Below are 19,070 nucleotides of genomic sequence, written 5' to 3'. Positions count from 1 at the left end.
TGTTGAGTTGAATATCCAATTGCAACTCTATATATTACTTCTGAAAATTCCCATGCCACGTATTTCTCTCGATGGGAAATGGAGCTGCAGACGAATGTTGATGAAAGCAAAATGGAAAGCATGGCTGTGTATCCTGTGCTGTTCACAGGAGTGTGTTCAGCCAATGTATAGAAACATAGAAGCATAGAATTACTCAGGCTGGAAAAGACCTTCAAGATCATCAAGTCCAACCTCAGCCTAACCGCACTATCATGTCCCTGAGCACCACATCCAGATGTGGTTCTTAAAGACATCCAGGCACGGTGACTCATCCACACCTCCCTGGGAAGCCCATTCCAGCACTTAACAAAGCTTTCTGTAAGGAATTGCTTCCTGATACCCAATCTAAACTTCCCCTGGCACAACCTGAGGCCATTTCCCCTTGTCCTGTCACCAGTGAGAAGAGACCAGCCTGGCTCTCACTGCGATCACATTTCAGGTGTTTGAAGAGAGCAATAAGGTCTCCCCTCAGCCTCCTTTTCCCAGACTAAACAGCCCCAGTTCCTTCAATCTCTCCTCGTAGGCCATATTCTGCAAGCCCTTCCTCAGCCTTGTTGCCCTTCTTTGGACCTGCTCCAGCACCTCCATGTCCTTTCTCTACTGAGCTGCCCAAAGCTGAACCCAGCACTCGAGGTGAGGCCTCACCAGTGCCCAGTACAGGGGCAGGATGACTTCCCTGGTCCTGCTCACCACACCATTCCTCATCCAAGCCAGGATGCCATTGGCCTTCCTGGCCACCTGGGCACACTGCTGGCTCATGTTCAGCCGTCAGGCGGCTCTCCAGCCACTCCTCCCCAAGCCTGTAGGGTTGCCTGGGGCTGTTGTGACCAAAATGCAGGACCCGACACTTGGCCCTATTGAAACTCACCCACTTTGCCTTGGCCCATCTCTCCAGTCTATCCAGCTCCCTCTGCAGTGCCTTTCTCCCCTCCGGCAGATCAGCGCTCCCTCCCAGCTTGGGGTGGTCTGTGAACATACTGAGGGTGCACTCAATCCCCTCATCAAGATCACCGATAAAGGTGTTCAATAGGAGTGGCCCCAGCACTGAGCCCCGGGGGGCAGCGCTGGTGACCAGTCACCACCTGGAAAATCCTGCTCTGGGTGTACAGACTTGACTGAGTCCCTGTCTGAAGACAAAACTGCCAGGAGCCAAACAGTGTGGAGGCAGAAGAGCCATGACACGTGAGGTATCTTTATGCCTGTCTGTACGTCTGCACAGCAGGTCCAGCTGCACGCACGTTCGCTTTTCTTGCTGCTTCTTAGCGTACCTGCAGACATTTGTGTCCTCTGCCAAATTGTTTCTTTCACCTGTAGCGTTTGGACGAGTGCTCATGAAAAACGAGTCACAGCCTCTTTCTATTCAGTCAAAACCTTCCACTTAAAAGACATCAGAAGCTCCTTGTGTGGGCTGTAGCTTCTCTGCTCCTCCTCTCCTGTGGCTTTCATGCTCCAGTAGGGACCGTGCAGAGACACACAGAGCAGCGCAGCAGCCAGGAGGTGTGGGCATCAGCAGCAATGGGGGCAATCCAAAGCCCTCGCACCACTGGTTGCAGGCCGCCAGCCACACTCAGCGCCACTGATGACAGCCAGCTGAGGGAGCTTGCTGAACATAAGGGACGCAAGATCCACTGCTCTCCGCCCAACTGCACAGCCGGTGGTGCCATTAGAGAAAGCTACCAGGTTGGCTCATGGTTTCCCCTTGGAGAATCCGTGTGTAAAACGGGATCCCAGATCTCTAATGAGCATCACGAGAACTCATCTAGAATTGCAGCCATTTCCACCAAAACAGAAATTGCTGCGTTAGGTTCGAGGAAATCTCCCACAACTTTCTGTTGTAGATATAAAAATATTTTATTTAATACAAAAAATATACTATTAAATATACAAAAAGAAGGTTTGTTACTTCCATACCTTATACATATATGTATACATAATGTTATCCATTACACACATTACATTACATTACTCCATGTTACATTATACGTATATATGTGCACAGATGTGGCCTGAGACAATTCCTCTTCACTCAGTGCTGCTCAGCCAAGCCAACAGCTTGCACAGCCGTGGCCTCGGGGGTGCAGAGGGATGCGCTGCCCCGCCGCCAGGAGCAGAGGCCAGGAATGGCGGCGCCTGCTGAGCACGGGCAGCGACGACCCGGTGTGAAGGGCAGCAGGGCACTGGGTTTGCTGTGCTCCTCCGAGGGACAGAGCTGTCACAGGAGTGCTGCAGCTCAGTGGAACAGACAGCACAGCGCTCGCAGGCTCCGTCTTGATTTCGCTGTCCTCGTGGTTGCTCTGAGGATCAATGTGGTCTGCACTGCCAAGCTTTGGACCGAGCTCTCCGCGTCACTGGCCAAAGGCGAGAGGGCTGCAACAGGAAGAAACAGAGCAGGGATGAAGCAATCTGCAGAGATCGCAGGCAAACTCCGCAGACCGTGCCAATGCCACACCTCTCTCTGTCCCAGGCTGGGTAGGACAAACGGAGCGGCCGATCAGGAAAGACCCAAATGCAATAGAATCACCAAATCATCTCAATTGGAGAAGATCATTAGCATCACATAACCCACACGTCCTTCCCTGTTTGCAGGCGGACGCATTCCCTCCTTGCCTCTCTCACATCCTGCAAAGGAGGGTCTCCTTCACACACTCCAGGAATCTCCCCAAGACTTTCCTCTCCAGGCATTCTACTTCCAACAGACACGAGGGACAATGACAGGATATCATCTCCCTCTTCATCGAGCTTGGGCTCCCACCACACTATCAGCCTTGCTGCCCTTTCCTCTGACTCTGACTTAGGACAAAGTTCTTTCCTCAGAGGGCAGGGAGGCCCTGGCACAGGCAGCCCAGAAAACATGTGGGTTCCCTACCCCCTGAGGTGGTCAAGGCCAGGTGGATGGAGCCCTTGGCAGCCTGATCCAGTGCGGGGCGTCCAGGGGCATCCAGTAGGGGGTTGGAACACGATGGCCTTGAACGTTCTTTCCAATCTAACCATTCTACCGCTCTGGGATTTCATGGTCGTATGATCTTTGAGCTCCCTTTCCACTGAATTATTCTGGGATCTCGTGGCTGCATGACCTTTCAGGTCCCTTCCAATCCCACCTCTCTGGGATTCCCTGGTTCTGAGACCCTTAAGGTCGCTTGAAAGTCAGCCTTTCTAGAATCTGTGGTTCTGTATCGTCCCTCTGCCCCAAGAATTTCCTTGTAGGAGAGCGAGGCATGGGGGTCTCTGCCCCCAGCTTCAGTACACGCACCACAGCTCTCACTTACCCGCGATGATGTCCTGTAGCTTGTCCTCGCTCAGGTCCCTTGAGTAGCGCGCAGCAAGCCCTAGGCACAGAGCACCCGTCAGATCCTGCTCCCAGCAGCAGAGTCACACTGCTCCCCAGCAGCGAGAGTGGCTGAGGGGGGCCTGAGCAAGGCACCAGGGCCCTGGGACCCACTCAAGGGGCTCTTAGGGCCACAGGGCAGTGGCTGGGATCACCAACCACTGCCAAGGGAGGGACAAAGGGGCTGTGGCTCACCAATGAACCTCACGGCCTCCTCTCGCAAGGCCGCCTGAGGGTCCTGCAGGTAGGGCTGGCTCTGCTGCAGGTATTCCTGCGCCCTGCTCTGGTCCCGCTGCAGCTGGAGAGAGCACAAGAACACGGGCATTGCAGACGCTCCCCAGCTCCCTGCGCTGTTCCCGTTGCTCTGGGGCCGTGGGGCTCTCCTTACCAAGCACTGTGCCATCCTCCACGTCTCCTGTTTCTCAGCCAGCTCCCGGAGGTCGTTCCAGCGCCAGAGCTTGGCCATTTGTACAATGGCTTTCCTGGCGGCCTGCAGGGAAGCAGAAGCTGGGAGATGGCACCACAGCCCGAGGAAGGAGACCCGGCATTGCCCTCCTCTTGGCAGGGCCGGGAGCCGGGAGCCTTTTCCCAGCACGCTGTGGGAAGGGTGTTCCCACACGGACAGCAGGGCGTGATGGCCACACGGAGACACGGAGCCGCAGCCCCTCCGTGGTCACCCAGCACAACGCTGGGCTCCCAGCTAGCTCTGTCCCAGGCCTTCGACACCCAGGCTGCGGGTAGCAGAGCTCTGAGCCCAGGCTGTGGAAGCAGGACCCCTCCGCCTGCTCCGCTGTGAGGAACAGCAGGGAGCTGGGCCTGTCCTCCGGGCCTCGGGCAGCAGCCACACACCCTGGCACCCACAGCACCCAAACGGTGTCACCGTGCCCTCGGTGGGACGGAAGACTGTACCTGGGCCACGTCCTGGTTCTCATCCCTCATCCGAAGGAGCAGTGGGACCAGGGCCCTGCGCACCGTCCCCTTCATTCTGCTCCGGTGGCACCAGAGCACGGCCTGCACCATGTCTCTGTAGAGGTGGATGGAGGACACCCGCACGGCACTGCACTCCTGGGAGGGAGAAAGAGAATTTTAGCGCGAGGAGGCCGGGCCGCCTTCACACCGCCTCCATGGCACGCAGCGCCTGCAGGCCTTCCCGCACCGTGCGTGGGGACCAGGCCTGGCCTGGCCTTGCACAGGCAGCGGAGGAGGCATGGAGGGCCGGAAGCCAACTGCGGGGAGCAGATGCTGGGCACGGCGCTCTCCGAGGGCCCACAGCTGTCCCTCTGCCCGGAAGGAGCCCCGGGAGGAGCGAGGAGGGGAGGGGGCCCAATGCGAGTGCTGCCCACACAGCTGGGTCAGAGGCGGTGGCACTGCAGAGTGCCCCTGCGAGGGCTCTGCCTCTACAGCAGCCTCACTTACATTGTCAAAGAGAGGCAGGAGCTCCTCAGCGTGCTGCACAGCGATGGAGCTGGCCTCCTTCCTCTTCACGCTGCCCATGATGTTTTGAATGACAAACAGGGCCTTCATCTTGATGTCTGTGCTGGCATCCTGCAGGGTGGCCATGATCTCTGGCAGCACGACCCGCATTTTTCTTGCCTGTAGGAAACGCAAGTTCCTTTGTCTGATGCGGGGAATGACCGCCTGGGCAAAAGGCAAAACACTCCGGTCCCTGAGCTCCAGCCTCCTGCTTCACTTCCTGGCAGTTGACACGGCAATCGCAGCGGAAGCAGCCGTGGGAGCACTGATGGGGCCTCAGCGAGCCCAGTGGGGAAATCCTTTTCTCAGAGGGTGGTGAGGCTGCCCAGAGAAGTAGGTACCCCATCCCTGGAGGTGCTCAAGGCCAGGATGGATGGGGCCAGGGGCAGCCTGCTCTGGTAGATGACAGCTAGCCCACAGTAAAAGCTGGGCTCTACTGGGCTTTGACGTCCCATCCTCAGAGCTCCTCAAAGCCAGCAGGCCCCACCGTGACCGTCACCCTCCTCCCGTCGCTGCCCAAGAAGCCCAGTGCCGCTATAGTTGACAACAGCCCACTCACCTTCTCCTGTGTCTCGGAGAGTATGACAAGCCCTCTGAGCACCACGCTCTTCATCTCCACGCTTGGGTGCTTCAGAAAAGTCTTGAGGTGGCGTAGGTCACCAAAAAAGTCCTCATTATCTTCATTCTTTGCCACTAGCTGAAACATAGACATGGACAGGTGAGAGCCTGCAGGGGCACACGCAGCCCTGAAGGGCAGCAAAGCGTTATCCATTAACTCACAGCCAAGAAGAAGATACAGGTGTCTTCTGTGACGCCTTCTACCAGCCTGCTCAGCTGTGAGCCCTTGGTCACCTCCTTCAAAACCTTCTCCAAGGTCCGCGGCATGCAGAGCATCACCTCCCACATGTCCAGGGTGTTGCTACAAGCCCAAATACATTGTAGGTGGGGCTGCCTTAGCCACAGCTAGATCACTGCAGGCCCATGTTGCTTGGAGAGCCCTGGGCGAGCAGGAGGGCACCTGGATAAAGCCCTCCAGGCTGCTGAGGACAGTACCTGTCGCTTGGTGGAGAGGACTTCAGCAGGTTCCTGACTTCTTCTGTGGGCATCTGGCTGGTCAGAAGGAGGAGCAGGGAGTCCAGGCAGTGCCGCGCTGCCTTTGCGGTGATGCTCCTCAAGTTCTTGCGGATGGAGCTTATGATCTGGGCTTTCTAAAGGGGACACACGCGAGAACAGACCACAACCATTAGCACAGGTGCCGCTGAAACCACTGCACTTCCCATTGCTAAGAATGGCGTCAGGAGCCCAAGGGGCCTCAGCTGGGGAGGGAAGAACAGTGCCTGAAAGGGCTCAAGGATGGGGCAGTGCCCAAAGGGTGCTTACCTCTGGCATCCAGAAGGCGTGGTCTTCCATGGCCACGGCCATCACACTGCAGGCCGCCTCCTTGTCATAGATGCTGGAGTCAACCATCGCTTCAATGGCTGTGAGGATGACGTCTGTCCTCTCAGCAGGCCTGAGGTATCCTCCAAACACCTGTGGGTGGAAGCAGGGGAGGGAAGAGATGCCACACTGAGCATTCCAATGGCGCTTCTTGGTCGAGCAGGGAGAGCAGCTCTGCAGAGAGATGCTGGGCAGCAGAGCCTGTAGGAAAGCTGACAGCATCAGCTTCTGTCACTGCATGGCGCAGGATGGCAAGAAAGGGCTCTGGGAGATGGATTGCAGGTGGGGGCATGGGCATTAGGTAAGAAGGCCTTGCGCACAGCCAGGAGGGCTGGATCTGCTGCCCTTGCACTCCCCTTGCTCACAAACGCTTCCTGCTGATGCTATGGACGAGATCCTCAGCAAGGCAGGACATTACCTTGGCACAATCACTGGGATTGGGAAAGTCAGCATCTCTGAACCATATATGCTCCAGCTTCTCATGGAGACTCACGTAGTTTTCCATCTCCTCTGACAGGCTTGTTTCTAAAAGGGAGGGAACACAGAAGAGTCAGAAGGAAACAATGTCTTTGCCATCAAACTCAGCAATCTGTGAAAGGTGCTTTAAAGTGAAAACGGAGTTCTGAGGAGACCCACGGTCAAGGGGACCCGTGGTGTAGGAGAGCTGTGCGTGGAGACCAATGGTGAGCAGACATAGGTTGATGGGACCCATGCTGAGGAGAGTGAAGGGAAGGGATTACACAGCTACAGGCGATGGGTGCTGGGAACAAGAGGGAGCTTAGGAATGGTGAAGCTGCTCGGAAGAGTAAAGGAGCTCAGGGAACGTGCAGACTCCATGGTCAGGCATAAGAATGGGAGAAACGAGCAGACATGGGAGCAGAGAGATGCTGCCCAACCCATCTTCTCTTACTTCTTTGTCGTTTGACAAATGCGTGGAGGCGATGAAGCGCTTCTGAAGCTGGAGCTCTGGTGCTATCGAAGCCACAGTTGAAAAGGCAGAGGTGACCCAGCAGCTCTCCCAGGATTGGGAAGTAGGTCTCGATGACTGACTCAGAGATAGGCGTGGAGTTTTCAGTGTCGTGCCAGTCCTGGGGGAGAGAAGGAGAAGAGAGGAGGGGTTGAGTGGAGGCAGAGCAGGGCCTGGAGAGGGAAAAGCGGGGGCAAAGATGCGGCAAGGACCCTTGTTTGGGGCAGAGCCCCGCTGAGAGCTCCCAGCTGCACCCCGGCTGCAGGCACCCCTGAGCTGCCCTGGGATACGGAGAATGGAAGACAGCCTGGCTGGAGGGTGCCTGGCTCCTTACTTTTGCTATAAAATTCTTGATCATCAGTAAAAGCCCATACAGGGCTCTCGTACGGACATGCATCTCCTGGGAGTTGAAGAAGCGGAGCAGAGCCTGCAAAGAGAGAATCTGCTGGTACTTGTCCTGGGAGCTTCTGCCGCTCCAGCAGGAGCTCTGGGATCTTCCCCACGGGGAAGGAAGAACAGAGCAGCAGGGGCGGGATCCTTTGCAGGACCATCACGTGCAAGGAGGGTCTGTGTCACTGCAGTAAGGACATTCGCATCCCTCCTAGTGGCCCCGCTCTTTGCAACTGCCAAACCTGAAAGATGCTGTGCAGCTCCTCGCTCATTCTGCTGTCGGGGCAGTTCTGCACCAAGGCTTGTAGCATGGTGTTCATGGCAGTCATGGTCTGCAAGAGGACAGAGAGTTGCAGAAGGGCACCTGCGGCACCTCACCGGGCACCTCATCCTAACTCTATCCCCAGAGAGGAGACGAGGTGGAAAAGCAAAGCTGGTTTCCTGTCCTGCCTGGCTCTCCTATGGTCTCAGCACAAGGAGCCAGGGAGCAGCCCAGAGGGACCTGGAGCTCCGGTGGCTCACCCAGCACACACCTCAAGGTAGAGGTTTTTCTCCTCTTCTTTTATGCACAGTTCCGGAGGCAAAAAGAAGACGCTGTTGAAGCAGGAATTCAGGATGCTCTCCGTTTTGCCTTCCAGTGCTGTTTCCACAGTGCTGGAAGGGGAGAGAGAAGCCTGTTGGACACCGTGCCTCGAAGCTTTGGGAAGGAGGACGTGGACCTCCACGGGGAGGAGGAAGCCTCCCTGCCAGCTTCAGGGATGCCAGGAGCGTGCCCTGTGGCCATGCCAGCCAGATGTGGGCCTGGGCAGCTACCTCATGTTGGCAAAGCTCATCATGGCTTCCTGCTTTATCGCTGAGGACAAAGACTCCTTGGGCTCCTCATCGATCAGCGCCTACAGAACACAAGAGGGATGGGATGGATGGGACGTGGCAGCCACCAGAAGACACTTCCATGTCCATGCTCAGGTCTCCCCGTGCCAGCCTTGTCCACAAAAGGGTGCAGGCCATCCATGCCCCCATCTCCAGCCCACTGCCTGTCTCCCCACCTGGACATTCTCTGCCAGCTGGTGCTCTCGGCAGAAAGCATCCAAGTTGAGTGACATGTCCTTGCATTTGCACAGCGTGCAGATGCTGCTCAGGAATTTGATTTTCTCTTCCTCATCCTGGTAGTCACAGAGGGAACAAGAGGGGGCATGATGGTGAGGTCCACGGCCAGCAGGACCCCAAGCATCATGGGGTGCAGTGCAAATGCAGTGCCTGCAGGGTAGCGGCCTGGAGAAGAACTGGGGCTGTTTCCACCGTGAGTGGAAACAGCTGCTCTTACCGTGTCCCTTCTCATCAGAAAATCACAGATGCATGCAACGGCTCTTTGTCTCCACATCTCCAAGATGCGAGCACCTAAGCAAGGAGGAGAAGAATGAGCACTGCAGAGAGGGGCTGAAGGCAAGGAGCGAGGGAAAGAACGGCCCCAGCGCATGGCATGGAGCCATCCATCCTGCCTGCTTCCCTGACACCTCTGGGGGAAATGCGGGTACTTCCTGCCAGCCCAGCAGCCTCTCGACAGCCGTCCCAACAGTCTGGGAGAGGTTGGCACCGGCGCAGGCTGCCCAGAGAAGCTGCGGCTGCCCAATCCTTGGAGGTGCTTGAGGCCAGGCTGGATGGGGCTGCGGGCCGCCTGATCCAGTGAGTGGCAACCAGCCCACAACAGGGGCTGGGCCTGTGAGGGCTTTGAGATCCCTTCACAGCCAACCATTCCTGGAGCCCGTGGTTCCACGACCCCTTTAGCTGGAGCTGGACTCCATGCTGGGAAAGGAAGTTTCAGGAAAGGAGGTGCCAGAAGATGTGGGTGCCAGCTTTGAGTCAAGCAGGACCGCTGTCCCCAGTGCTTCCCACCCATGACTCACATGGACGTATGATCTCCTTTTCTCTTTCCTCCCTTTCTTCTTTCTCCTCCCTTTCCGGAGCCCACGCCTGCCGAGCCAACCTTGGCCTGCGGGGGGGTCCCACCTGCATCTCATTGGACTGGGAACCAGGTCTGGCAAAGGGAGGGGAAAAGGAGAGACAGATTCGCCGGCTCTTACGGCTCTTACGAGCAGGCGGCAGTGCCATGGCAAGAACTGGGCTGTGCTCAGGAATGCCTTGAAGGTCCCTGTGCTCCTTCCCTGTCCTGTCGCTGTCGCTGTCGCGACTGTTCTGGCTTTCCCTTCGGCGATCACCTAGGCTGCCCTGACCCTCTGTGATGTCACTGATGGCATCACAGTGGGCGGCCTTTAGAACTGCGTCTGTACTCTCAGCAGCTTGTAGGGGCGCAGACCAAACACATCTGGTTATGCTCCCGTGTTGCATAAAGGATGGATCACAGCAAATATTGCATCCATTCCTACCCCAGGAATCATAGAATCACAGAATCACAGAACCCTTAGAGTTGGAAGGGACCTCTGAAGGCCATCTGGTCCAACTCCCCCCCAATGAACACAGACACCACAGCTCCACCATGATGCCCGGGCCTGCTCCAGCCTTGCCTTTGAAGTCTCCAGGGGCGTCAAGCACATCTCTACGCAGCCTTTTCCGTGCCTCACCCCCTCGCTGTGTGCGAGGCTGTCACGGGGTTGTCCCTAGACAGAAGTCCGTGACGGGGGGGCACGGCCCCGGGAAAAAGAGAAAAGGAAGGGCTCCAAAGGGCTTCCGCGAGCCGGCCGGCCCCGGGCCGCGTGCGCTCCGGGAGAGGGGGAAGGGCAGAGAGCTAGCAGATGGTTTTAACCAAGAGAAAACACAATGGCAGCGATCTGAGGAGGAGCAGGAATTCACTAAATTAACCAAATCAAACAAAACAAGAGAGACAGGAGTATCCAAAACGCCAGGCCTTGTTGCCCTTCTTTGGACCTGCTCCAGCACCTCCATGTCCTTTCTCTACTGAGCTGCCCAAAGCTGAACCCAGCACTTGAGGTGAGGCCTCACCAGTGCCCACTACAGGGGCAGGATGACTTCCCTGGTCCTGCTCACCACACCATTCCTCATCCAAGCCAGGATGCCATTGGCCTTCCTGGCCACCTGGGCACACTGCTGGCTCATGTTCAGCCGACTGGCGGCTCTCCAGCCACTCCTCCCCAAGCCTGTAGGGTTGCCTGGGGCTGTTGTGACCAAAATGCAGGACCTGACACTTGGCCCTCTTGAAACTCAAGGTGTACTCTGGCCCATCTCTCCAGTCTATCCAGCTCCCACTGTAGTGCCTTTCTCTGCTCCTGCTATGCAGGCTCTTTGCAGTGCTAAGGGCAGCATTTTCCCCATAGCACTGCCTGCACAAAATTTAAGGGTCATTGATTTATTGTTCACCCGCTACACTCCATGTGATCCCACTGAACCCCTTTAGGAGTGGACACTCCGTGATCCTCTGCCTCTTGGATACCAGAAGGTCCTCCCTTGGGACAGAGTGACTCAACAGCCCTCTGCATTGGTTCAGCAAAACTAAACAAATAAAATGCAAAACATTTATTTGAGTGTGTTGTACAAAAAGTTTCCAGTCTTAAAATGTATATTACAAATCATTGAAAAAGACAGGACATTTGGCATGCATATTCTAAGAGGAAAAAAAAACAAAAATAAAACCACAACATTTTGAAATGGTAAAGTCTAGATCATTATGTAGTTTTCATGAGCTCCATGTAACGCTTCCATCCTTTTGTGTCTGCTTTCCAATTTGTACATTTTCTCACAATTCCTTCTTTTAAATGAATTGTGAGCCGTCTGAAAATGGGTTGGCAGCAGCTGAGGCAGGCAGTGACACTGCCCAGAGAACTACAAGGTGATGCAAAACAAAATCCACCACTCAATCACAAGGCATCACCGACATCATTACGAACAGAGTTGAACAGAGAAGTTACTGTTCTGCCCAAATGTAAAGCGGTTTGGCCTAACCTTGCTTAAAATAGCTTATTGCTCACGATTTCAGTGTGATGAACGCTGGGCAGCTGAGCTACGCAGCAGCGTTTACCTTACAAAGGATCATCGCTTTGTTAACAGCCAACGGGAAAACGTGGGTCCAATACAACTCTTTCTTCCTGAACTCCGTGTCCACTTGCTGCTCGTGTGGTTTTGAACGGAGTCTTTTGACATGAAGAGTCCCATTCACTTTCTAGACCTTAGCATTTCAAGAAAGGCATTATGCTGACAAATGACAATGGCATGTAAATATGATTTTGTATAAAAAACACTTAAATTATTCTAAAGTGGTTTAAAGCTAAGCACATTGAAGCGCAATTAAAAATTCTGTTTCCCAGGCCATTTGAGACGTCGGACAAATGATAAGCTCTCATTTGTCTTGCTGTTCAGCTAAAACATTGATTCCAAAATGCAATCACTATCTCACCTTCCACTCACTGGTTTACAACAAAGCTTTGTCCCGTGCTTGCACAGGGCTTGGGGTTTGGACCCAACAGTGGCAATGAAATCCAGTATGGAATATGGATACTCCTTTGTTTAGAGAGAAGATTTTGAAAAGAAAAAAGAGAATGAATGGCTTAAGGAAGGGAGAGAAGTGGCCACAAGGCTTACAACACAGAGCGTTGGCAAGCCGCAGGGGTTGCGACCAGTGTGGATGAGCCGGGAACTACTGTTGAGACTCAGGAAGAAAAAGAGAGTCTACGTCCTCTGGAAGAAGGGACAGGCTAGTTGGGGAGATTACAAGGAAGTTCTAAGGTATGCAGGGAGGAAGTTAGGAAGGCAAAAGCCCAACTTGAACTCAGATTGGCCACTGCAGTAAAAGACAATAAAAAATCCTTTTATAAATATATCAACAGCAAAAGAAGAACAATTCTCATCCTTTACTTGATGCAGCAGGGAATGTGGCCACTGAGGACAAGGAGAAGGCTGAGGTCCTCAATGCCTTCTTTACATCTGCCTTTAGCCAGACCAGTTATCCTCTGGGCATTTTATGCCCTGATCTGGAAGTCTGGGATGCTACTCAGAAAGCACCCCCAGCGATTCAGGTGGAGACAGTCAGAGAACTCCTCCTCCATCTGGACTGTCACAAGTCCATGGGACCGGATGGCTGCACCCTCGGGTGCTGAGGGAGCTGGTGGGGGTGATTGCTGAGCCGCTCTCGGCCATCTGTCAGCGCTCCTGGTTAACTGGAGAGGTCCCAGAGGATTGGAGGCTTGCTGATGTGACTCCCATCTTCAAGACGGGCCGTAAGGAGGATCCGGGGAACTACAGGCCTGTCAGCCTGACCTCGGTACCGGGGAAAGTAATGGAGCAAATCATCTTGGGGGAGATTGCACGGCATGTGCGTGGTGTCCAGGGGATCAGGCCCAGCCAGCACGGGTTCATGAAAGGCAGGTCGTGCTTGACCAACCTCATCTCCTTCTATGACTGGGTGACCAGCCTGGTAGATGAGGGAAAGGCTGTTGATGTAGTCTACCTGGACTTCAGCAAAGCCTTTGACACGGTCTCTCACAGGCTTCTTCTGCGGAAACTGGCTGCCCGTGGCCTGGACAGGTACACACTCCTTTGGGTAAGAAACTGGCTGGAGGGCCGTGCTCAACGGGTGGTGGTTAATGGAGCGAAGTCCAGCTGGCGACCTGTTTCAAGTGGTGTCCCCCAGGGGTCGGTACTGGGGCCTATCTTGTTTAATATCTTTACTGATGACCTAGACGAGGGGATTGAGTGTACCCTCAGTAAGTTTGCAGATGACACCAAGCTGGGAGGTGGTGTGGATCTGCCTGGGGGTAGGGAGGCCCTTCAGAGGGACTTAGATAAGCTGGATCGCTGGGCTGAGGTGAATGGAATGAGGTTCAGCAAGGCCAAGTGCCGGGTCCTGCACTTTGGCCACAACAACCCCATGCAGCGCTATAGGCTTGGGGACGAGTGGCTGGATGACTGCGAAGAGGAAAGGGACCTGGGGGTGGTGGTTGATGCTCGGCTGAACATGAGCCGACAGTGTGCCCAGGTGGCCAAGAGGGCCAGCACCATCCTGGCCTGCATTAGAAACAGTGTGGCCAGCAGGAGCAGGGAGGTGATCATCCCCTGTACTCAGCTCTGGTGAGGCCGCACCCCGAGTATTGTGTTCAGTTTTGGGCCCCTCACTACAGGAAAGACATTGAGGCCCTGGAGCGTGTCCAGAGAAGGGCAACGAAGCTGGTGAGGGGTCTGGAGCACAGGTCTTATGAGGAGCGGCTGAGGGAGCTGGCATTGTTTAGTTTGGAGAAGAGGAGGCTCAGGGGAGACCTCACTGCACTCTACAACTTCCTGAAGGGAGGTTGTGGTGAAGAGGGGTTTGGCCTCTTCTCCCAGGCAATGAACAGGACCCAGGGAAATGGCTGCAAGTTGTACCAGAAGAGGTTTAGGTTAGACTTAAGGAAGAAATTCTTCTCTCAGAGAGTGGTCAGGCACTGGAATGGCCTGCCATGGGAGGCGGTGGAGTTGCCGTCCCTGGCAGTGTTCAGGAGGCGTCTGGACGAGGAGCTGCGAGATCTGGTTTAGTAGCTTGTGGTAGCAGTGGCAATGTGAAGACGGTTGGACTAGATGATCTTATAGGTCGTCTCCAACCTTGTGATTCTATGATTCTATACAGCACCACAATCTTCTTAGTACACACAAAAGAAAAAGGTTTTCAAACATTCTGGGGTGTAAAGAGGATTTCTAGGAGCCTCTTCCACCCACGCCCTGCTCAGGCTGCAGCTACAAGGCTTCGCACAGGATTACAATGAACAAGGGTGCATAAAAAACACCCTAAACTGAACATGCGGTGTCCTGTTGCTCGAGGACAAACATGCACATGAAGGGAATCTCCTTTCACAGTTTGCTCAGCTTCGCACTGCAGTACAGTTTTGGTGACTAACGAGAGCTGCAGACCAGCTTGTTTGGCTTTTCCATTACAGTCCATGGGAAGCAGATGCTTGTTTTCTTCCTGAGAGATTATTGGTTCCTGCTACAAACACAGTGCCAGCTAGCGCCTATCTAACGGCAGAAGGGTGCTGAGGATCAGCTGCTGGTTCTGTCAGGGCCTGAAGCAGCCCATGCACACAGACCGTGAGCTAAAGGTGCACAGCGACAAAGGCGTCACAGCCACTCAATTGCTCGGAACAAGCCACTGCAACACAACAGCTGAAGCAACAAAGAGAGAAGTGTTTGGAAAGCATAAAGGTCAGAGACCCCACAGAGCCCCATTGTGCCCACCTACTGTTGCCTATCGTAGGCGTGGCGACCTGGTTTGGGAACGGCACGGCGACCAATCCCAGGTCGCTCAGTCCGTCGGCTCACTGACACCAATGTGGTGGACGGCAAATGGCGTTTATTGGCGGGAAAAACAGCCTTATATTACCTGGGCACTGAACGCTATTGGCTATCGGGAGGGGGACCCTGTCTTCCCGTACAACGCGATATCTTCCGGGCGCCAGACCCTCACTACCACACCTACACAGTTAAAAGATCAGCTTATCTATTCCTTCCTGTGCTTATGCTGTTATTCCTTCCCCCAGACTCCCCCAGTGTAAGTTTTTCAGAACTCATTTTGCACTGTTTCACCCAGAATACTGTTACCTTGTTCTTCTGTATGGGTAGTTAGTCTCAAACGCTCTGACATGAACTGCACTGATTAACTTCTCCCTTCAGAGAAGCCTTAGAATCATTTTTCCTGACAAGTTCACTGCACGTCTCCTTCAAGCTCCACACCTGATATCAGACAGCAGAGCACAAATGCTGGCTTATCCTCCAAATCCCTGAGAGCTGTTTCACCTGCAAGACTACATAGGAAAGGAGGGCAAGGTGGCACTGGATTTTATGGGAGCAGAACATATGAATTATCCTGAAAATGAAAAGAGAAAATTTTTGATGAAGAGAAAAAGCAGCAGCAATGTTTTTTGGTTCAGTAAAGCAGAAGAAAGCCTCCCACTGCAGAGCACCAACTTAAAGTTATGACGAAGCTCAGCATCAAAAGCAAGAGGAAGGAAATCTGTCTGAAGACGACAGACACACACAAAGAAAATAACTGGAATACAGTAGTTTGTCTGCGTCTTGTAGTTTACAGTGAGGAATTATTCTCAAACTGTAAGCAGCCTTTTAGAAAGCACTGTGAATCACCAACGCTTAGCCTGCTGAATTCAGCTTCTCCCACATTACTGCTTTCTTTGAGCACCTCTCTATGTGAAAAAAGAAAAGAAAGTGTTTCCAAACTTTCAGGATACAGCCCCAAATCCAAGGAGAAATTCTGCATGCTGTCACTGAGGGGTTTAAGATAAAACACCTCTCCGTAAGGCTACAAGGCAACACGTCTCCCATACAGCAGCTGTTAAGAAATCAGTGGCTCAGGTAGCAAGAGGTTCCCCCTCATTCAAGCTGCCTTTCTGCCCATTCTTTACAGAAAAAAATAAAAGAAAAAATCAAAAGAAAAAAAAAAAGCACATTCATTGTATTTCATGGGTATTTAAGATCACAGAGCAACCATATCTACAGGAAAATCCTCAAGGAGAATAGGCAATGTGAAAACTGGCCCATGTGAAACAAAAATAAATACAGGGAAAAACTGCAAAAAGCTCTCAAACACTGTGTGAGTGTGGTATAGAAGCTGTGGGTCAGAAGGGGAAATGCTGCCCAGTAGTTGGAAGGTGCACTGTGAAAATACTTTTACACTGATTGCATCCATTTGTATAACAATGAATTTAGAAAAGGCAAATGGTTAACAGTATGTCTGAGAAACATAATTTCATTAGATACACTTTACAGAGAGAGAGAGAGGGAGAGAGAGAGAGAGAGAGAGAGAGATGATTTACTACATATTTCACCTTCTACTCAAAGCAGAGTGGGAAAATTACACTTGAAAAATGGCCAACGATACCCATGGAGTGACCCCTTCAGCCCAAACAGCCAAGTCTTCCTACTGCTTTTTGTAACACACCGCTTGCTGAACTAATACAGAAATCTGAATTATGCTCATTAACTTCCGTAGCTAAATCATCCCACCCAAACAGAGAAAAGTAGCATCTTGAATTTAGTTTTAGATGGCAAAAAATACAACCTAAGCTTAGAAATCTCACTTCTGTTCCCACCCTGCTTGCACTGCACAGCCATCAGCCAAAGCCACTAAAATGACCTCCTAGGTCACACTGCTGGCTCATGTTCAGCCGACTGTCCGTCAGTCCACCAAGGTCCCTTTCCGTCAGGCGGCTCTCCAGCCACTCCTCCCCAAGCCTGTAGGGTTGCCTGGGGCTGTTGTGAGCAAAATGCAGGACCCGACACTTGGCCCTATTGAAACTCACCCACTTTGCCTTGGCCCATCTCTCCAGTCTATCCAGCTCCCTCTGCAGTGCCTTTCTCCCCTCCGGCAGATCAGCGCTCCCTCCCAGCTTGGGGTGGTCTGTGAACATACTGAGGGTGCACTCAATCCCCTCATCAAGATCACCGATAAAGGTGTTCAATAGGAGTGGCCCCAGCACTGAGCCCCGGGGGGCAGCGCTGGTGACCAGTCACCACCTGGAAAATCCTTCTCTGGGTGTACAGACTTGACTGAGTCCCTGTCTGAAGACAAAACTGCCAGGAGCCAAACAGTGTGGAGGCAGAAGAGCCATGACACGTGAGGTATCTTTATGCCTGTCTGTACGTCTGCACAGCAGGACCAGCTGCTCCTGCTTCCTCCCTCCAGGGAACTGCCCCTGCTGGAGTCCCTTCTGGTCACAGTGACCCAAGGCGATTCCCCTCCATCCGCCCGTGCCCCGCCTGGTGCCCATCCCCACGGCAATTCACGGTACTGGGCAGTGCAGGCGAGCTGTGTGAAACGCCCTCTGCATCCCGCTGCACAAAGGACTGCAGGGAGAGAGGAGGGCTGGGGCTGGTGGTGGCAGCTGAGGGACATGGCCATCTGTGGTGCCCCATCCTGCCCCGGAGGCGGGCATGGGAAGCTGGGGGGCTGTGACACGGCGCAAATGACTGCAGGCAGAGGGACATAGCAAAAGGAACACAAAGCATTTAATAACTGATCGAACAAAACCATGAGAAATGGCAATATTCCCAACCTGATATCCCCCATCCTAACAATCACGTCTGATCCTGAAAATCCCACCCCAAATTTCCCACTCTCCAAACAATTTCCAACCCCACTTGAATTCCTGCTCCCCCACTATCCGTATCCTGAATTTCCTCTCACACCACTGGCCCCACCGCAGTCACCCTCTGCCCCAGCAGGTGCACGGCCTGGATGGACTCACACAAGTGGACGCGCAGCTCGCTGGCAGTGCCCGCTTGCCCGCTGCTGCTGGCTCCTGCGCTGGCCCCAGACAGCTCCGCTTGGCATAGGTGTCTGTGGCCTTTTCTCTCCTTCCGTTGCAGCAGCTTCCCCTTCTCGGCTGCGGCGCTGCTGGTGGGCTGCTTGTGGCTAAAGCTCTCCCCTTTCCAAGGGTGCTGGCAGGTGCAATGGGCTCTTGGCCCGCTTGGCACTGTCTTTGTGCCTCCTGTCTGCCACCCGGCAGGGGACAGAGCACGGTGATGGTGGTGAATGGGCCTGAAGCACCTGGGGCTGCCTTTTGTGAACCTCCTCAATGGACTGTGCGGCTTGGGCTTGTCAAAGAGGAGGAATGTTTGTCCAGGGCTGATGGGCAAAGCTACATGGTCGATCTTTGCTCCCTCCCCTTGTGTTTGCTCCCCCACTTCCCTCCCTTATGTTCGCTCCCCCACTTCCCTGCCGAGTGGCTTGTTTGTTTTCATGTTTCCTCACACAGGCGGGGAATTTGCACGGGTATGATTGGGGGTTAGCGAGTGCACAGTGGCCAATGAGACTCGCCAGTGCGAGTGACGTGGATGGAAATCACCAGAAGGCGCCGGGGGGGGGGTACAGAGGAAAACTGCTTGCTTCGGCCCGCACCGCCGCCAGGAGGCAGAATAAGACCCCCTAGTAACAACCGGATCATGCGCAGAGTACACCACAATAGGACATAAAAGGACCGCGTGCCGATCCAAACCTTGCGGCAGTTGGTGGAACGCAGAGTCCCCTGTCGCCCAGCGCTGCATTGCCTCTTTGTTCTTTATTCATTATAACTAAAAAATTTAATAATTGGCTTCTTGACGTTTGGTCTATTATTCAATTGATAACAATTGGTGCCATGACTCGGATAGGAATAGTGGTGGGATTCTGAGAGTCGGGGGGGCGCCCCGCCAGAACTGGCGGCCCCGCTCCTGATTCCCTGCCTTACTCCTACCGACGATCCGAAATTTAAAAGAGCAAAGACGCAAGGAAGGACCGGTCGACCCCTTAAATTTTGTGCACAAAAGTCCGGACGAAGACGCAGGACGCGTAAGTAACTGCCGTTTTGGCAGGGGTTTTCCATTCGGTCGGGGTCGGGTTTCCCGGAGTGTGATGAGTGGTGTGTGTGTGAGAGGGGGCCGGTAGCTCGGACTAACCCAAGCGAGTGTGGACCCTCTAGTAGTGCGGTTCTCATTACCTGCGAAGGCATG

At 53.9% G+C, this 19,070-nt stretch overlaps 1 protein-coding gene across 4 annotated transcripts; it reads right to left on the bottom strand.

The window, feature by feature from the left end:
• Nucleotides 1-1,904: 1,904 nt before the first annotated feature.
• LOC149914716 (maestro heat-like repeat-containing protein family member 7) lies at nucleotides 1,905-16,963 on the bottom strand. 4 transcript variants are annotated; one of them, XM_090126283.1, is made up of 20 exons: nucleotides 15,042-16,963; nucleotides 9,536-14,804; nucleotides 8,956-9,434; nucleotides 8,678-8,794; nucleotides 8,445-8,524; nucleotides 8,165-8,285; nucleotides 7,874-7,963; nucleotides 7,576-7,668; nucleotides 7,185-7,362; nucleotides 6,693-6,799; nucleotides 6,218-6,367; nucleotides 5,891-6,045; nucleotides 5,618-5,756; nucleotides 5,397-5,534; nucleotides 4,781-4,957; nucleotides 4,274-4,429; nucleotides 3,753-3,854; nucleotides 3,560-3,662; nucleotides 3,306-3,365; nucleotides 1,905-2,406 (listed from the first exon to the last, which is right to left on the bottom strand). In XM_090126283.1, the coding sequence occupies exons 2-20, from the start codon at nucleotides 9,975-9,977 to the stop codon at nucleotides 2,270-2,272; spliced, it is 3,024 nt and encodes a 1,007-aa protein (XP_089982409.1). In that variant the 5' UTR covers nucleotides 9,978-14,804; nucleotides 15,042-16,963; the 3' UTR covers nucleotides 1,905-2,269. The 4 variants fall into 4 exon arrangements, with proteins under 4 accessions (XP_089982409.1, XP_089982412.1, XP_089982413.1 ...); XM_090126286.1 differs by having other exon boundaries at nucleotides 8,956-9,029; XM_090126287.1 differs by having other exon boundaries at nucleotides 8,956-9,029; nucleotides 9,713-14,804.
• Between the last annotated feature and the right edge of the window lie 2,107 nt (nucleotides 16,964-19,070).

Source organism: Phasianus colchicus, chromosome 28, assembly GCF_987193195.1.
Source record: "Phasianus colchicus chromosome 28, bPhaCol1.hap1.1, whole genome shotgun sequence".
NCBI classification, from domain to species: Eukaryota; Metazoa; Chordata; class Aves; order Galliformes; family Phasianidae; genus Phasianus; species Phasianus colchicus.
The sequence above is the reverse complement of the archived record's forward strand: the minus strand, read 5'-3'. Positions and strand labels throughout refer to the sequence as shown.

Bases quoted from the DNA above. Each gene is read 5' to 3' on its own strand.
- LOC149914716 (XM_090126283.1), bottom strand. From the start codon at position 9,977: ATGCAACACGGGAGCATAACCAGATGTGTTTGGTCTGCGCCCCTACAA. The intron at 8,525-8,677 runs GTGGGGAGACAG...TGTGTTCTGTAG, and splicing joins AGCTGGCAGAGAATGTCCAG to GCGCTGATCGATGAGGAGCC. The intron at 5,757-5,890 runs GTACTGTCCTCA...TTGGGCTTGTAG, and splicing joins TCCTCTCCACCAAGCGACAG to CAACACCCTGGACATGTGGG.